At 40.9% G+C, this 20,770-nt stretch overlaps 1 protein-coding gene across 1 annotated transcript in view; it reads right to left on the reverse strand.

Moving 5' to 3' along the window:
* Positions 1 to 20,770, reverse strand: part of LOC144774090 (extracellular calcium-sensing receptor-like) — a 183,150-nt gene that overhangs the window by 69,297 nt on the left and 93,083 nt on the right. Inside the window, exon 3 of the mRNA XM_078659116.1 lies at positions 4,267 to 5,091. Coding sequence (XP_078515242.1) covers positions 4,267 to 5,091 — 825 coding nt within the window. The remainder of the gene's footprint in view (positions 1 to 4,266; positions 5,092 to 20,770) is intronic.

Here is a 20,770-nt window from a genome sequence, read left to right on the forward strand (position 1 = left end):
AGGAATCGATGACCTAAGATCCCATAATTATAAGCCCAGTGTTTGATGCAATATTTAGCGCACATAATAAATCATGATACCCTAGGATTTAATATTTACAAGGTGTGATAAACAGCACAACCTTTTCACCATCATGAGGAATAACTTGCAGATTTTGGTGCTTAATAAACCAAAATACCCAGGCTCCGGTCATTTCTGGGCATTTATTTCAATGCTAATTCTTGCAAAATGGACCTGCGGAAATGTAACTGAGGGGCTGCACTTGATTGCACCTGAGAATTATCAGGTGTAATACAGGTATAATTCTGAACCCTACTAAACAGAGATTTGTGCAGAAGTCAGAAATATTTAGGGCATTCATAAAGAGGGGTTTATTTGAAAGATTTATGTAGCTTCATGTATTTTTGCTATTGCACAATATCCAAGAGGAGTTATACAAATTATAGAGTTAGTGGCATCCGCCATATATTTCTACATATTTATTCATGATGAAAATATTTTTCCTGTGAAAAAATCACATGCTACAAGTCTTTGAAGTCTTTGAAAAAGGCCAATGTCCTCAATACCAATTGAATACCTCCAGGACCAGACTGGGATCCCAAAGCAGCCCTGGGAATTTTCTTGGACCAGCCCCAGGGTAAGCACTGCCTGGCCTCGCAGGGCAGCAAATGATTGCATGCTGCTTTTGTTACTGGGGGCCAATATTGCAGTACCGCTGCAAAACTGGCCCCCAGTAACAACACGAAAAGACAAAGAATGCTTGCGTCCCTCGAAGACCTCGCGCAGCTTCACCACCAGCGAGGCACCAAACAGACGGGCACTAGTGAAAGGCAGCCCCAAAGCCAAGGAACGCTGGGCCGCGTCCATCTCCCAATCCCGCAGCAACAGGCAACGACGGGCAGCAATAGAGAAATCACAGGACAACGCAGAAGCCCACACAGAAAACAAAAGCATCGTCCAACAGGAATCCCGCCAGGCTCTCTAAAGACTCCAGCAAATCTGGACAACAGCCACCCACCAGTATAGCAGAAAACAGGGACTCGAAACCGGTCAGCAAAGACTGGGTAACATAGGCTCCATAAACCCAGAACGAAGAGCCAGGTGAGAGGCTGCGTAAGACAACATCAGAGCCGAAGCCAACGAGGATCAACACCGTCCATCAGAAAGACATCAGACGTTATGGAAGGACGACCCACAAGACTGGCCACAATGGAAACCATAGGAATGGAACCAGGAAAAGAGTCCGCCAAATCCTAAATGGAGAAAGCATGGACACAAACCCGGGCATGGAGAAATGATCCATGTCCTTCCATGCCTATAACAGAACCACGGACACAAAAAGGATGCTCCGGCAGAGAAGAGGCAACAGGCCACCAGGACTGTGGCAAGAGAACATCCAGAGCAGAGCAGGGCGCAGAATCCCCAGGAAACCCCATGCCAACCCACACATAGGCAAGGACGTCAGGCAAGAGCACCCTGGAAATGGATACGCCCTGCAGCGCAACATCAGCAAGCGAAGACCCAACGGAATCAACACAGGAAGAAACATCCGAAGTAAGGCAGAAATCCCAACAGCAAGCCACAGATGAGCCTCAATAACAGAAGAGCCTCCAGAAGAAGGCGCCCAATCCGGGCATCAGCACACCTCCAGGCATGCATCACAGGAGAGAGGGGAAGGCCCCACCGGAATCAGGGAAAGAGGCAGGTACTGGAGAATGCACATGACCAACGCCCCCAAGGTAGAACCCCAAAGAAAAGAAAAACAGCGGCCAAACAGCCGGCGTACAACTACCCCCGTAAGAACATTAGAGGGCAGGAGAGGGGACGTAGCACAGTTTAAAAGAAGCACTAGGAAGTGACAAATCGTTTGAGGGTCAGGCGAGGCTCGAACCTCGATTCCCAGCACCAAAGTCGGCAACGCTAACTGTATGGCCACATCTCACCCTAGGAAGAGTGCAGGCTGCGCAAGGATGAGGCCCCGGGTCAATCCCCGGCAGCTCCTTTTAAAGGCTGTGAACTGAGAGCGCGAGCACTGCTCGCAGAGGCACATTTCCGTGCATTAGTGCGCAGGCGCCTGCTGTTTTATGGAGTAGCTTTATTTCTATTTTAGGCTATTCGAAATAATTCAAAAGTTTCAAATATCGTAGACACGCAACCGTGTACGAACACGGAACAGGCATGTCCCTGTCCAGCGAGGAAATGGCCCCAAGAACCGGAGCGCCCGGAGCCCACCCGGGTGCCCGCCCACACAAGCACCCAGCACCGAACACGGCCGATGGGTGTAATAGAGGACAATGCGCATGTGTGCAAACCCAGGAAGACGCCGCCGAGACAGCATGCAAAGCACCGCCGCCGGCCACCCCAGTGTAGCAGGGCGAACAACGCGTCCCGGAGGCACACTCAGGAGCCGACACCAGGGCCCCCACAAGACAAAGAGGCACTGGCGAGATCGGGGAATCCAAAGGGGAGGAGTGCGTTCCACAACAGCCCAGCGCTCACAGCCCCAAACCCCTACCTGCACGTCCGGATCCAGCAGGGAAGAACATCGAGGTGCAGGAGTTCTGGAAGATCCACAGCAGACCAGCAGCGTGAACAGAGACCAGGGCAGGAAACGAAAAAGGAAGACCCACGAAGCCAAGCAGCATAGGTCACCTGAGCCCAGGAGGAGAAAGGGAAGCCCAGCAGCCCCACTCCAAGGAATCCCACGACAGTCCATGGGAGCCACCCAGAGACCAGCAGAGGAGGATCCACAGGACAAACGAAGCAGGTAAACGCCCGGCACTCACCCCTGCGTCTCCCATCAAGTAAACCACCAACAGGAAACAAAACAGGATGTGCTTCTGGTGGTTAGGTCTGATATAGCACCTGGCAGGAGGGGGGGGGGTGGAGCCTAAAAGCGTTTCCTGTTTTGTTTCCTGTCTGTGGAATACCTCATGAGTGATGACTGGGTCGAGGACGAGGGACGTAGAGGTAATGCCCAATTCCCGGTCCGGCCAGTCCGGCCCTGAATGCCTCCTTTATTTCTTTGTGTTACAACCCATCACAAATCTGCAAATACCAATGCATCACTTTGCATCGGCCCTGCATTGAAAAAGTAACGAAAACTCAACACAATGTTGTAAATCTGGTCTGTAATTGAAAGAGTTTTCATATCAAACCTTTTGAGTCAAATACTGCTGTATTGAGGATATTTCCAAACATTTCCAAACCATCTCTACTGGGAAAGGGAAGAACCTTAGAAACTTGTGAACTCTAACAATGTCAGGCTGGATGTAGAAACCTGGACTTGAATGAGAGTGAAGCCATGAACAGAAGCTTCATCACAGGTGGGGGCTTTTACATTGAAATTCTGTCTATTGATCACTGAGAAGACCCTGGATGCAAGCTTGTCCTTGTAAGCCGTGGAGTGTTAATTCATTTTTAAGACCATTCTGCAAGCACTTTAAAATTGTTCTGTAAGGTTGAATTCAATGATATAATGTTGGAAGAGTATTCCTTTTTTGAATTATGAATTGGTCTATTACATCTTTGTAAAATTAATTTGCTGTTTAACATTGAGGATTCCCCCTGAAGACCCTTCTCTCATCCAGTGAGGACTCAAACAGAGCCTTAACTATTGTTAAACGTTCCCAAACACTGAAGTGTGTGCAATGGTCAAAGGTTTGAAGATTCTTCTGTACATTGGGGGACAGTAAAATATAGCTGAAATGGGATCCCGGTGAGTTTTCAGACACCTTAGCTATAGAGAAGTGGGTGTTGTTTGTAGTATATCACCTGTGTGGTCTAGATATGTGAAAGTGCCAGAAGAATAGGTGTTTCCATGATCCAACCTCCAGTCTGCTTCTCGCCGTTGCTAAGGTAATCATGTGGACTTCAGATAGTAATGGTCTTTTTATGCATTTAAACAATTTCTTGTGGATATTCTTAGTATGGATCTATTGCAGTGTCTGTAACAATATTTGTTGTAAATTGTTTATACATTAGTTATTTCAATATGACATATCAATTTTTCTTTACAATTGTTTACCTACATTGTTCACAGTATTTGTAAGATTTTCTTTGTTTAATCCAATTACTCACTGAACTGAATAGCTGATTTTGCACCACTCACTCACTCACTCACTCACTCACTCACTCACTCACTCACTCACTCACTCACTCACTCACTCACTCACTCACTTACTGACTGACACACTCTACGACTCTTCCTCCAGAGATGATTGCCATCACATGAGCCACAGTAAGATTGCTAAGTTCTATTCTCACCTGCCATGGTTGGATGTCATTGATATCAGCACATGTCCCCTTGGTGAAGGGCCCCTGCCCTGGTGTGCAGGACATGAGTGTGTGCAGTGCATATGCAAAAGCATAGACTGCCAGGTAACTGTGGTAAGTGTAGCTGAGGTCATTCAGTTCAAACACAGACGTGGTATTTTGATCCAATGCCTCATTTCCAGAGCACAGCCTCTCTGTGGCTATGTTGTTTGTTGCATTGCCCAATGGCCACATGCAGCTGAACACTTTCACCCATAATAGCTTTAAAAACACATCCTCTGGAGAAGTGGTGGGGTGGAGGTGATGTAAGAAGTCTTCAAAGCCAGGCATGCTGGTTGTGTAAGGCGCAAGTCCTAGCGTCCCATTTAGTGTTTTCCAGGCCGACTTATCGAAAAGTCCATAGGTCATAGCAAAGTAGGCAGTGAATATCCAGACTTTATCCACCACGTTCTGAGTGTACAGAGTTTCCAATAAAAGCTTCATGTGCACCTCAGCACCGTGAACTATGATGACCGTCACAGAAGATGTCTGGATCTTCGCAATGATGCTCAGAACCTGCTCCGTGGTGTATCGCTGGTGCACCTTCTCTATGAAAGCTACACAGCCACCATGCATTTCAATCTCCTTCCTAAGCTCCTCACCCCCCTGAATACCAGAGTCTGTGTCAGAAATTAGCATTCCCAGCCATGTCCAGTTGAAGTATGCCAGCAGTTGTGCCAGGGCTGTGTTATGGAAGAAGTTACCGGGGACAGTGCGCAGGAAGGACGGGAAGTGCAGCTTGTCACTTAAGAAGGAGCCCCCAGCTGAGTGGCTGATCTGTGAAAAGTAGAGTTCCATATTAGATGTATAAATATTTCAGAAGGGACATCTAAATATGTTTTCTGATCTCAAAAAGCATCTGCTTACTCAGACCCAGTCAGAGACCATACACTCCAGCACCAGCTTCCCTCCCTTATTGATTCATTCTGAAAGAATATCAGAGATGAAGGGGTAACAACCAGATAGAGATGTTGCTATCTTGCCCAACTAGTAGTTGGGTATGCAGCTCAGTGTTGAGTTCCTCTTGCTCTGGACTGTAACTAAGAGAATTCTTATCAATGCTAGCATCTTTGAAACACCTGCATACCACCTCTATCCTGTGTTCCACTCCATCTTAGGTCATCTTAGACGCAGTGGACCCTCTCCAATCCTTAATCATCTTTGTCTGTCTCCTTGCAACCCTGACACTGGCTTTTGAATCAAAGCATAAAAGGGCAGTGCCAGCAAGAAATACATAAATATGGCCCAGTCCTGGCCCGTCATAGGTGTCCCTTCATTATAAATGGAGTCCAAGCCAATTCACAATTTATCAGGATCACACTTTCATTCTAGGGGACAGATTTACTTCTGCCTGAAGCACCACATCACATAGTACTGTGGGTGGACAAAAAGCAAAGGCAGAGGGAGAATAATTGTTTTACCTTGTCTTCATTGATCACTCTTCACTAAAATCAGGAACCTACTTGCTTCATGGCACCCCAATGTTTTTTTAGACCAGGAGTCTCCAACAGGTCGATCTAAAGCTACAAGTAGTTCAATGATTGCCTTGGAGTAGCTCCCAGGAAGACTTTGGTTGAGGTCTGCTCCAAGGACCATCAATAAATATGTTGACCAGCCTTCTTTCCCCCAGAAGGAAGGCGTTATCACTGCACAACCCATACATTTAATGCCGTCCTCACACGGAACTGGACACTTTGTTTGAGGTCTCCTCCACTGACCACCAGGACTATGTGGACCAGCCTGCTTTTCCATCAGGAGGTGGGAAAGCAAAAGACACACAGATGCTGGATGGAATGCAGAGCAAATCAAACATTTACCCCCAGTCAAGAGATCTGGGTTGAATCCATCATTCTTTTGCTCACCATTCCACCCCAGTTCAAACCCAGCATTATGCAAATCAGTCCTGACCCTGTGCCTCATGGGAATAGTCCAGCCCAAACTGACAAACCAGGTCTTTCCTGGACTGGAAAAAAATCCTGGGACCGGTTTCGGGCATCACCCCTCATCAGCCTGGGTAGCTTGAATCCAGTGGCACAGTGAGCCCGGGAACCACGTCTGTGCATACCCAGCATACTTAGGGGGAGAAAGCAAAAGACACACAGCTGATGGATGGATTGCAGAGCAAATCAAACATTCATTCCCAGTCAAGAGATCTAGGTGAAATCCATTGTTCTTTTGCTTGCCATCCCAGTTTAGACCCAGCAATATGCAAATCAGTCTTGACCCTGTGTCTCATGGGAACAGTCCAGCCCAAACTGCTAAGCCGGGTCCTGCCTGGACCGGAAACAAGCATCCTGGGACCGGTTTTGGGCCATCACCCCTCATTTTATTTGTTAGATTTTTATTTGTTAGATTTATATTGCGCATGGCTGCCCCAGCGACGGGGTGTCCCAGCGCAAACCAACACTCCTAAACCAGAAACCGCAACAAACAGCCTTAAGCCGGAAAGACCCAGGTCTTAATAGCTTTCCGGAATGCAAGATGGTTTTGAATTATTCTGATAGACCCGGGGAGAGAATTCCAGAGTTGCGCAGCCAGGCAATGAAAGGAACGGCCACCCGCTCTGGCTCTCCAGACGCGCGGGATGCATGCCAACACTAAAGTGGCAGATCTTAAAGGACGTCGGGTGCGTAAGACTGCAGCAAACCCCTCAAACCAGCCAGTGCCAGCGGTGATGAGATCATATGTCACCCCTCATCAGCCAGACCAGCTGGAATCCAGTGGCACAGTGAGCCCAGGACCCACGTCAGGGCATACCTGATGAACTTTGGGCGAGAAAGCAAAAGACACGCAGATGATGGACGGAATGCAGAGGAAATCAAACATTCATCACCAGTCAAGAGATCTGGGTTAAATACATTGTTCTTTTGCTCGCCATGCCACCCCAGTTCAGACCCAGACATATGCAAATCAGTCTTGACCTTGTGCCTCATGGGAACAGTCCAGCCCGAACTGCTAAGGCAGGTCTTTCCTGGACCGGAAATAAGTATCCTGGGACCGTTTTTGGGGCATCACCGCTAATCCCGGTACCCACGTCTAGGCATACCCGGCTCACTTAGGGTGAGAAAGCAAAAGACACACAGACGATGATGGAATGAGGAGCAAATCAAACATTCATCCCCAGTTAAGAGATCTGGGTTAAATACATTATTCTTTTGCTCACCATGCCCATGCCACCCCAGTTCAGACCCACCATTTGCAAATCAGTCTTGACCGTGTGCCTCATGGGAAAAGTCCAGCCCAAACTGTCAAGCCAGTTCCTCCCTGGACCGGAAACAAGCATCATGTGACTGGTTTAATGCCATCACCCCATATCAACGATGATGGATTCAACACATATCTGTGACTGGGGTCTGACAAATTTCAGTGCTCCGCCCATCATCTCCTTGTGTTTGCTTTGATCAGGAGGTGGGGCATCAAAAGCAAACAGTCCATGAAGTGAATGTGGCTCTCCTGTGGGGTGAGACTATTTGGTTGAGGTCTGCTCCACAGACCACTAGGGACTACGTGAACCAGCCTGCCTTGACCTCAGGTGGTGGGGCTTCATCACCACATGGAACATGCCTGGGACAATAGCAGGCCCATCTGCACCCGTCCACGCCCGGCTGAAGCAGGGCTGGGCCCCCTCCTGATCTGACAATTTCTTGGCATTGTGTTTTTCTCTATATAAAGACTCCAGATAGGCTGTGCCTTTTTATATATCATGGTCAAAAGAAAGGTCACTCTGCTTAAAGGGGCGAAAGAATTGATATTACCCGGATCGTCCTCTATAAAAAAATATTTGACAACAGCAATGGGGCTTGGTCTTGTAGAAGAGAGAATAGATGCTGTTCAGAGCCTTTCTACGAGTTCTCCTACCAATGCACTTGAGCATGCACAGGCTTGTGTTACAACTTCATCCATTTATGCCTCTTTGACGTCTACTGATAATTACAATACGATATTTGACAAACAAAGGGTCCCATGCATATCATTAGCAGAACATGTAGCTCAGCTGTCAATGAAATTTCAGCCCCATCCAGTGATAATGCAACATGAGGTCCCTGAGAAATACTTCTAATAGTCGCTGTACGGTGGTGAGTACACCACCTCTGAAAAGGAAAATGACAGATGGACAGGCTTTAAAACCGGTAAAGGTAATCCCTAGCAGCCGGTCTGTTACAACTGAAAAGGAGGGGGATGATTTGGCAGTACCAACATGATGGATATTGGATTGGCAAATAATAGCAAAAAATATTCTCATTACTGGATAGCAAATTTGAAGACCTTTGAAGAAAATCCAGATTTAAAAAAAAATCTACGGAGGATAAAATTAACATGGGGATGAGGATAGCATGAGGATAGCATGATGTGCCAGTAAAGATTCCCAGATGGGTGTGCCCCAATTATGGAAAAGCAAAGTCATCTCTAGTGCTAGATAATAAATTAGACACTCGTGACCAGCCGATTCTCGTGGGGCATGCACACTCAACCGCTTCCTCATATGGGAAGCGAATGGAAAATCTTGCAGTGATGCTCCCAGATGATAAACTAGAACATGTGACCCAAGAGGAAGGAGGCATTAATCTAAGATTCCCCAGCGAATCATCTACCACTCCTTATGCAATTGTTCTAGAATCAGTCCCTCCTTTAAAAACTAAGCAGACAGAAGAAGGCCTAGACTTAATCCGTAAGAGCACTGATTGGCTAGGGTAAAATGCAGGTTGACATAGTGATTTAAATAGGGAACTACTCTTTACAAGAAGAGTGTGCTGGGTGGGGTCGGAACCTAAACAATCATCAGGGGATTGAGTTGCCATTAATTTCAGGAGGACAACAATGGTTAAAACATTCTTACAACAATTGAACTATCTGGCCAAATTGCCTGGAAGAATTTGCGCTCACCTACTAGGCTTTTTTTACAGACCTCCATCTCATCTCGATATCCCTGACCGTGATATAAACTGAAGCCAATTGGAAAGGCCCTCACCACCTTCGGATTTTAATTTCAATTTAACAGATTTACTTCTTTGGTCTCTCTACATGATGTTGAGTGCCTGGAAAATCAGTTTGCTTTCATAAAATCCATTTTAATCTGACATTCATGGTATAAAGGAAGCCCTCTCCCCAATTACAGGTGATAAGCCAACTCAATCACCCATAGTATAAATAGAGGCCAAAACTTTCTTTCCTGGAATATAGCTGGCATTCGTTCCAAATGGGCTAACTTAGAATGGCTGGAGTCTATAAATAACCATGACATCATATGCTGTCAAGAGAAATGGGCTTTAGATAACTTTTTTTAATGGTTTTTGAACATTTTGTAAAGCAGCTAGGGGGCTAGCGGCGGTTCTGGCTGTCCTGTCACATGAGGAAAAGGGTCAAGACTGATTTGCATATGGCTGGGTCCAAATTAGGGAGATTGTCAGTGGTTAGACTTCTTGCAAGAAAACTTCCATCACCTTTTGTGTGTTTCATGTACTGTCTGAGTGGCACGGGTATGCCCAAACGTAGGTCATATCACTGTGCCACTGGAACCAAGCTGTACCCAGCTGATGAGCCCTAACAAGGTTGAAACCAGTCCTGGGTTGCTTGTGTTCAGGGAGGACCTGGCTTGGCAGTTCAGGCTGGATTGTTCCATGAGGAACAGGGTCAAGATTGATTTGCATATGGCTGGGTCCAAACTGAGGAGGTACGGTGAGGAAAAGAACAATGGTTTGGAGTGCTACTCCGAGCTGTTGCCAGTGGTTATACTTATTTCAAGCAGCCTCCTGTCACCTTTTGTGTGTTTCATGTAAGGAGGACCTACCATCTGATGAAGTTGTGAATATTAACTCTCATGTTCTCCATGGCTATAGTAGTGCTATTGTAGTCACTGAAATTACCTAAGCAATAAGACTTTTCATCAGTTAAAACCCCAGGGCCGGACAGAGTACGCGTGGACATCTCTAAATTCAATATTGCTTTATAGGCTTTAATTATCACTAATGTATTACGAGCCATGATTCAAAGTGATCCCATAGGGATATGGTGCAAGGCAGTTATTGTTTCTATTTACAAGAAAGAAAATGGGAGCAATCCAAAGTCTTACTGTCCATTGTATCTTCTTGATTCAATCTCAAAAAAATTGGGAAGCGTCCTTTTAATAAGATTGAAGGATTGGGCTGAAGGAAATTCCATCTTGTTTGATGTCCACACTGGCTTTTGCCCGGGTATTTACACCGTAAAACAATCTTTAAATTTCTCATTAATAATTGGGCATTAAGTCAAGGTCTGGGGGAGTCATCCATATGGATTTTATAGACCTACCCTATGCCTTTGATAACATAAACCAATCCAAATTATGGGATATCCTAGAAGTCATGGGGGTTGGGAAACCTTTGATTATTTTGCTTAAAAACTCCACATGGACATTTCAGTTAGAATAAGATATGACCCAGATAGTGAATGTATAGCTCCAGTAAGTACCAAGTGCGCTGCACCTGGTACTTACTGGTACAGCAGGGTTGTAAGTAAGTTCCCTTTTTATCTCCTCTATGTGGATGGACTGGAGTCCTTCCTCTTTCAACATATAACGGAGGTCCCTGGTCTGCAAACACCCTATCCAACTTTACTGTACCGCAAATGCACTGCAGATCCTTCTTCATGCTTCTAATGGTTTAAGGAATACTCTGGATTTAAAAGTTTATTTTAGCAAATTGTTTATAATGAAGTAAATGTTTCACAGTTACTTCATATGGGGCAGGTGTGTGGGGGCATGCAAATATAGAAGCTATCCAAAAAGTATAAAATATCTTCCTACCTAGACTCCTATCTGTCCCAAAGAGCACCGCTACACACATTTGCCATTCTGAGCTAAAGGCACATTATTTATCAGACACTATTTGAGCAGCCCCCTTGTATTTATGAGTTAAGATTTTGCTTTCCTCAGAGGCTTTATTTTCTAGACAAGTGTTGAACAATTTCTTAGATCAAATAAATCACTAAATGACTCATTGTAAACTTATATGAAGAATACAATGTCAGAGTTGGTCATGCCACAATATTTTTTAAATCCTAAGAGTATTAATAATCACTGTAAACCCAGCATCAACTCTCTGCTTTTAAATTATTGCATTATTGCAAGAATGAAACAGTAATATGCCTTGCTTTCTGTAGTTAAATATATTCCTCTAATTACCACTCACACTATAGAACCATATTTAATTTTTCTAAGCCATCTTCAGTATTGTTTTTATTAGGTTTTACCTGCACAGCGCTTGAGATATCTATTGTTTTTAATATAAACTTAAAAGGAGTAACATCCCTCTCCCTCCCTTTCCTGGCCTCTCATTGGTTGCTGTGCGTGCTACTTATTATATCTCAATTTCTATTAGCTGTAGCATATTTTCCGTCATTTACCAATGCTTGTTCCTTGTCTGCTTCTCTTATCAGTTTACCGCTACCAAAATACTGTTAAAATCCGCACTGGTGGAATTATTTTTTCATAAATAAAGAGAGATTAAGTAATTTGCCCAGAATCACAGGATGTTGAGCCGATGAGAGTCAAACCGGGATCCCAAGCGCTCGAGTGAGCAGCTCAGGCAACTGCGCCACATCCTCTCCACTCACATGATGGTTGCAAGGGAGCTCTTTACTTCGACCCTTAGTCCTGGATGGTGATTGATAAAAACAGCCTATTTTCATCTTATAGGTGAACCTGATGCATTACCAATGCTTATCTTTTCATGTTATGTGATTGGCATTGGGTGCATTTGGTGTGTGTTGGTTGATACATGACAATGTTTGTCCAGAATGCCTAAGGGAAATAAAAATCTCCCTGTGCCCCCAAAGCTATGTATTTGTTTTAATTATTTTCCTGCTGCTATCTGCTATGAGAACTGGCCATGAACAATCTAAAACTTTAGTATGTTCACGACCCACCTTGATGCAAGTAAAACACTCTTGTTCGTAAAGGTGTCTTCACAGGAAAATCAGAGAAACTAACTTTTCTAATGAGTTTTTCATTTTTTTATTTCCTTATTTACAAGATGTAGTCTCGTAGCATGGTGTGATTCTCGCTCTCCTCATTCACTCTCTCACCGCCCTCTTTCCTTCATCTCTGTTCCTTTCTATCCTACTTTTCTGTGCTTTTCGCCGCCTCTCTCTTTCCGTACCATTCTTCTCCAACATAGGCAAAACCAATGCATTATCAATACTTTTCTTATACGTTTCCGTTTAAGTACATTTCATTCGCTGGTTGCGTTTCCTTGTCAGGGGTGGTTGGACTGTAAATATGTCAGAGTGCCCTTATAAGAACATGTGCCAACAAAGCACAATTCATTTAAAAAAAAAATCAGCATTTTATATAGCACCCAACATAGACAGTTCATACTGCCAATCCCACGCTTCTCTTGTATTACATCTCACAAGCTGGGCATGTTATACTTACAGGGGCTTGATATGCATGAAATTTGCTCTGTTGTATTCAATTTTATCTTTACAGCATAAACAGTGAGACGAAGATATGAACTTGTATTTTGAATAATGATTAAGGGCCTCATTTAGATGACGGATGTCCTGTATGCCAAAATATAAATCCCATGGGTTATGAAATATATATTTCGACGGACAGGATATCCATCAGTGTTGTGACAGAGTAACCCATCCGCCAAGATTGAAATCAGGCCCTAAATGTTTATTCTGGGTCTGTTTTTAATATTTGTTTAGTTGAAATTCACTAATGTTTTTATTGTAAATGCTCATTGTATTTTTCATAAATGACTAACTTCAGGGCACAGCGTATAGAAACCTTTACCCTGAAAACAATGTTGTATCCGGGGGAAGTTCATTTTATTAAAGTCAATGGCAGTTGTATATTTTGAAGAGAGTTGCATAAACAGCATTAACATTTAAATATTTATTTGTATTTCTCTTCCTTGTGCTCTTTCCCTTTCTTTTTCAATTCCGTATTTAATTTATTTCCCCTCACTTTTTGTTTTTCTCTTTCATTTACCCTCCTTCATTTTCTCTTATTTTTCTATCGCCTTAATTTTCTTTCTTTTTCACCTTTTATCTTCTTTCTTTCTCTTTTTTTTCTTTCCTTCCTTTTCTTTTTTTCTCTTTTTAAAATTTGCATTCTGGTTCTTCCTCTCACTTGCTCTTTTTCTTTTTTACTTCTGTCTTTTTTTTCTTCTCTATTAGACTCCATCTCACATTTGTTCATACTTTTCTTTCTCTTCTCTGGTCATATGTATTTATATATATTTAATGGGCTGTTACTCACCTGTAAAATACTTACATTTGTTTTGGTAAAAGATATCTGTGATGACGGCATATGTTTTGTACAAAAGTAACAGGTAAGTTTAACTGATTATTATAGTGAGGAAATAAAATGTAATAAACAGTAGAAATTCACAGAAAAAAACCAAAGGTTGCAGGGGTGTTATAGTTAGGCTCAGATTTTCCTACTACAAAACCAGAGGAATTCAATAGTTATACTTAGCTGAACCAAGAATAACGTATGCCCCACAATGCACTACTTATGACTTCACAGATTACACCACTCATGACATGGTCAGTGACATCACTGATGGCATCATCAACAGAATCACACACACCTACTCACACCCCATACAACCTCTTGTATGCCCACTCACACAACCGTTCTAAGTATAAAAAATCCCTTGCCACCCAAAAGACCATACCTACCTTAAACCCAAAAATAACCCTTGTCACCCAAAAACCCATACCCACCTAAACCCTAAAATAACCCCTTATATTACCCATGCGTGTGTGTGTGTGTATATATATTCACTGAAAAAACCATAGGTTTTACAGATGTTATAGTTAGGAATTAGCATTTAAAAAACCTTTGAAATTCACTAAAAACCATAGGTTTCAGGGACGTTATTGTTCGTTGGATATTTAACTCATATAAAACCTGAGATATTCACCCTTTATAGTTAGTTGAGATAACTATAACTTGCATGCCCACAATGCACTGCTGATGACGTCACATATTACATCATTCATGACATGGTCAGTGACATCACTGATGACATCACTGATGACATCTCAAATGACATCACTGATGAAATCACTGATGACATCATCCAGTGAATGTGGTTTGGTTCGATATTTAAATAAGTATTATATATATAGCAATCTGCCTTGAAGACTGAATGAATGTATAAGTGTCTGAATGGAGAATTTTGTGGCAATGTGATTGACTGTCTAAGTGACAAATCTAAAGTGTCTCACTAAATATATGGGATAGTGATTAAACTGTGTGAATACCTGAATCACTCTTGCTCTTGTTGCGTAAACTACTACATAAGTTGGTTACTAGCCATGTGAAAGTCTATATTAGTTATTTATTAGTTAAGTGAGTATTTGTATGTGATATAGAATGAAACTGTGTGTGGTTGGGTGGGAGGTGTATGACTGTTGAAAGATGTGTAAATAGTTGATTTAGTAGCTATATGAGGTATAGACTGTATGTGGAAACAGTTGTTTGGGTGAATGAATCTCTTTCTGGGTGTGGTGATGAGTAAATATATTTCTCAATTATACATGTCCAACAAACTAGAAATACAAAAGGCAATGTATGTGACAGTTGTTGTGAATAAATAAGTATAACTAAAAATCAGTGTTTATAGGAGTGACTGTATGGATAACTGTATACTTATAATAGTGATGTTATAACACACTAGGTATAACTTTCTAACTTTATGAATGAATAAAATGGTGTTTGTATAAGTGTGTAGGTTAGTAAATATAAGTATGATCAATTGTTTGCATAAGTGAGTAGGATTTCTGTAAAAATGGAATAGGATGTGTTCTGGTGTGTAATGTTAATGTCGGTGTATAAGTATTTAATAGTATACTATTGATCTTTTTCAGCATGTATGACTGAATGTATACGTAATTGTTTACATGTGTGTGTAGATGTAGGAATCACTAAGTGGGTTTTTAGAAACTTGTATTTGTGTGTCACTGGTTTCAAACATGATCCTCCATATTTTATAATGTGTGTTAAAAAGTTATGCTACTGTATGATCAGGTGTATCAGCTTGTCACATGGATGATGCCATCAGTGATGTCATCAGTGATGTCATTTGATATGTCATCATTGATGTCATCAGTGATGTCACTGACCATGTCTAAATGATGTAATATGTGATATCATCAGAAGTGGATTGCGGGCGCGCGAGTTATAGATAGTACAACTAACTAACTATAACACCCCTGAAACCTATGTTTTTTTTCAGTGAATTTCTAAGGTATTTTAAATGCTAATTCCTAACTATGATTTGTCTGAAACTTATGGTTTTTTCAGTGAATTTGAAAGGTTTTTTAAATGCTAATTCCTAACTGTAACATGTCTGAAACGTATGTTTTTTCAGTGAATTTCAAAGGTTTTGTGAATGCTAATTCGTAACTATAACAAATGAAAAACCTATGTTCTTTTTAGTGAATTTCAAAGATTTTTTAAATCATAATTTAAAAATATATTTATTGTTTTTTTATATATTTTCCAACCATATTTTTTCATCTTTTTATTTTTAGATGTTGTTTTTTAAATTACAATACACAGTTTTCCCAAAATTTTTTTTACATCAAAATATTTTTTTTCAATATTATATATTGTTCATAATATACTATTTAAAATTATTTTTATTTATTTTCTCTTATTTTGCACACCATACGAACACCCTGCTCGTTTACTGCGCAAAACTTGTCTGCCATTTTACGATCGTTGTGTAGGATCCGAGTAGGGTGCACGACGGGTATGACTTTTCCAACGCGGTAGTGAGTGACGTGATATGCATATCGGAAGTGATGGGTGTGCTGCTTCCACGATTTTTTTAATGTTGGAAAAGTTATTTCTATATATTTAATATAAATATAAGGAGAAGACATTTTCAGAGGTTATTTTAAAAATAATATTCTTTAACTTTCTTAAAAAGTACATAACTTTTTAATGCAATTTGGCGAATTCGCGCTGGACGTGAGCATGATGCAAGCAGGGTGCGTATTGACTGTCCACATCCTACGTGCATCCTACTCGCACCCCACGTGACATTAAAAGTTCTGATTTCATTGGTTCATTACACGTCCCATTGAAACTATTATATGACCCCACCCATTTCAATCACTCTTATTATAACTTTTATGAGGGAAAGACCTCCTGTGAAAATCTGCCGCTCTTTCTTCTTAAAAGAAGACATTCATTTAAAGATACTATGGCTGCTAATCCACCATCATCCTCTGATTCAGAGAACTCATCACAGCAAGAATTGGTTTCTGAACCTCCACTAAAGCAAAAATATACCAGCATTGTCTGGAAATTTTTCACCTTTCCACCAGGCTTAAAAAAGGGGACTACAACAAAAGTTACTTACCGAATATGCAATGAAGTGCTCTCAAGAAGAGACCCCAACAAAAGGGTATTCATGCGGAACTGCTAGCATGCGGAAGCACTTGCAATCTAAGCATCCGGTAAACTTTGCAAAAGAGGAGTTAAGGAGATTGAGAGAGGCTCTTCCTGCTTCATCAGAAGGCCCAAGTACACGTGGACCAACACCATCAATCCCTCCCACACACACTGATATTCATCCTCAATTTGGGAAACTTAGAATGACCTGTGTAAAATGTGGACGGTTGATAGCTTATGGAGAGCAGTCGGTGGATCTGGTGTGTCGAGTTGTTGACCAACACCATTGTTAGATTTCTTTTCTCCTACAGAAAGAAAAAAAAGTTATTTTCAGAACTAACTACTCTGGTTAAAGAAAGATCTAAACTAGTATGCTAATGTGTGAAAGTTGAGATGAATGTATGTGTAGTCCATAATTGACTATAAAAATACATTTCTGATGTGTGGTGAATGCATAAGTGCAGAATTATAAGGAAGTGCCGCAGCCTGACACTGTAAACTGTTTAACTACAGAGAGCTGTGGTACTTCCGAAGCACAAGGAGGTAACATATATTTATAAATATGTTGCAACTCTGTGCTTCTCTCTGCACAGCTGCAGAAACTACAGGCATGTGGTGACACAAGCGCCCTTGTACCATGCAGCAAAGATGTCCGTGTCATGTGGAGATTGTGTGTGTGCAAGAAGGGACACCTTCCTGCACAAAAACGAACAGTAAAGGCAATTTTCTCCTTCAATATATGCTGTGCATTCCAGCATATATTGAAAGTGAAAAAATGAGGAGAAATGAAAACAATTTTTCTCGTTGCGCGTTGCTATACCAATAAAAGGAGGGTATAGCATTCACAAACATGTCCAGATACATGATTTCTGATAAATCTGGAAATGTGTCTTCTTTTATGAGTGCTCTGTGCAAACACGCAAAACAAAACTTATAGAACACCTTTTCAATGCAAAGTACTGTGTATAATGAGATTATATTTACATGGAAAAGAAAAGGTATACAGAATGCCTTTTCCTCACCTTATAAATGAGAAAGAGAGTTAATGGCTAGCCCATTTGTTATTATAGTGGCACATTTCGGTACTGATAACAGAGAACAAGATACATTTACAACTATTTACGTTTTTAGGGAACTAATTGGACATGTTCATATATTACTGAAGGGAAGCGATGCGACCTCATATGACATTTGCAAAAACACTGACTGATGTCGTTTAAATTAAACAGTTTCATTTCTTTTAAGTCTAAATTACCAAGACCTGCAAAAGAACCATATTAGTATATTCTATAGTATACCATGGGCCTCATTTATGAGGCTGTGTGTCACTTTTACGCCACCGGTGCATCACTTTTTGTGCCTTGTTGCGCCATATTTGCAAAGTGACGCATCTAGGTAGATGTGTCACTTTGTAAACCTCTCCGCCACATTATACCTGTGCCAGGTATAATGTATGCAAGGGGGCGTTTTGACGCAAGAAAGGGTCATGGAAGTGACACAGTGAAATTTATGAGATTTCACTGAGCCATTTCTAGGACTTAGATGCATCAAAATCTTACGCCTGCCTCACAGCAGGCGTAAGACTGACGCAGGCCTTTACACACGGGGCTTGCCCCATGTGAAAGGATACATTACTGGAGTTGCGTCACTTTTGTGACACACTCCAGCAATGCGTCACTTTTGCGCCATACATATACGTCAGAAATACTGACGTATCTGTAACTCCTTGCGCAATGATGCTTCATACTGTAAATATGACGCATCATTGGTGTCGCAAGAAGGGCGCAGTGAAAAGTGACGCATCGCTGTTTTCTCGCAGCGATGCGTCACTTTTCATAAACGAGGCCCCATATATCTTGCAGACAGGTGTTCTGAAGCTGTCCCCTATTTTATACCTTTTTGCATTCCAATTTTCGAACAGAAATCTAGTCCATCCATATTCCTTTTCTTCCACTGTGTGGAAACACAGTTCAGTCTCCATTTTAAGACTTACTAAAACTTGCCTCAACAGTAATACACGTAAAAAACAGTACACATTTTATTCACTTGTTTTTTATAATCTAAATGGTATTAAATATGATAAGATCTGTAAAAAAAAAGAAAAAATAGTTATAACATATAATAATACATTTTTAACAGCACAGCATAATTTAAACATTTTACAAAGTATTTTCTTTACCTTTTTTGCTGGTTTGAATATAGTGAATTTCACTAGAAACAGTGATTTCATTTGTACTCATCACATAACAGCTGGCAAAAAACCAATCAATTAGATTGTTTAAAAAAAACACAATAGTATATCTACAGTAAAATACTAGATAATACAAATCACACGTATATAAAATGATTACTGTAAAGAAAATGTTATAACTTAAATTTATAAATACTATAAATAATTCCACTTAAAATTATACATACAGACAATGCGCAACAAAAAGTCCATAATTCAAATAAATGCATTTCCTTGAGGCCAAATTGTATTTTTGCAGTAATTTTTATGTAAATTGTCCAATGATAATCCTATAAAATGATAACAATAAATTCCTCAGAGGCTGAATTATTTTCTCAAAACTTTGGCTTTAAAAATATTAGATAGGAATTTGGCAATTCGAAAGGCAATCGTTGCTTGAAAAGTAACTCAGCATCATTACAAAGACTCCAGCCTTTCTCACTTTTGAGATATGCAGTGTAATGTCCTGATGTTATTGAAGGATCATTGTAGAAAATGATTGCTACTGCTACAAAAGTCCTTCCAGATATTGAAAGTTGTGCAGCAACAAAATGTTTTATTAAAGTGTCCAATTTTCTTCCATCAGCTGTACAACGTTAAAATCATATATTTTCCATGCATTTGGATAAATAATGTTGATAACATTTCTGATTTGCATTGCCTACACTCCATGTTTTGGTTTGCAGCTTTAACTAATTTACTGAAAGACTCTGATTTACAGTCCGGTAATGTCTAATATAAAAATCTTTCAGTGTCTACATCAGTGCTACATGTATACATACAATTTTCACATTGATATTCCCAATTTTAACAAAGGCCAAACATATTCTCTTTGTCTCTTTGTCTACACGTTAATTTTCCAATTCTGTAAGCATATACATTAAAAACTCCTGAGCATCTTGCTGAATATTTTGTGTAAATTGTGTAGAACCAGAACATACATTCAAAAGATTACGAACATCAGAAACACTTTGTATTTTACTTGTATCTGTTCTCAATTTTTCATAAAGAGTATGTAACAAAGAACAACATCTTTTTTCCTGATTCTTCATAATTTTCTGTTTCAAACCTTCAAGAAAAAAACAACATTGACCATTATATTAGCATAGCTGTTGACACCAGAACTGTTTTCAAACTGAAAACCAACAATCTCTTCAACAGTGTCCTTTTTCATTTTGCTTGCAATCACAAAATGTTCTTTGTTTTTTCCCCTTTGCTACTCCTTCGGTACAGATATTCTCATACCTTCTTTTTTGAGCAACCACACACTTTTCGAATACAGGATATTTACATAAATTAGGAGCTTATGTTCTTTTTAACCTATTGTATTGTTAGACACAGTAGGCATCTGCAGTAATCTTGGTATCATCAAAATGTAAATGTAAATGTAAATGTAGTTGAGCTTATATAGCGCACAGCTACCCGCAGTGGGTTTCCCGGCGCTTGCTTAGGGAACCCTTCCTGATATTCCCCTGTGAGATAGCAGGGTATCCACATGGTGAAAGTCAGGCATCCCGCCAGATAATGTTCTGACTCTAGACAAAGTAACATATGCCATACCATCTTTAAACACAGTACTTCCAATGTTCACCAAAGCACTGTCAACACTTAAACCTTGAGATTTATGACTAGTCACTGCATATGCCAGAGAAAATGGAAACTGTTTTCTACGGACATATACATCTTTAACAAGCAAAAAATGAACAGAACAACAACCAATTTGTTTCACTTCTTCAATCTGATCAAATTTAATCTTTAGGAATTCGACACCATATTTATTTTGATAATTAACAAAATCCACAACTTTGCCCATTGCTCCATTAACTAAA

The sequence above is a fragment of the Lissotriton helveticus genome, chromosome 8, assembly GCF_964261635.1.
Source record: "Lissotriton helveticus chromosome 8, aLisHel1.1, whole genome shotgun sequence".
Lineage (NCBI taxonomy): Eukaryota > Metazoa > Chordata > Amphibia > Caudata > Salamandridae > Lissotriton > Lissotriton helveticus.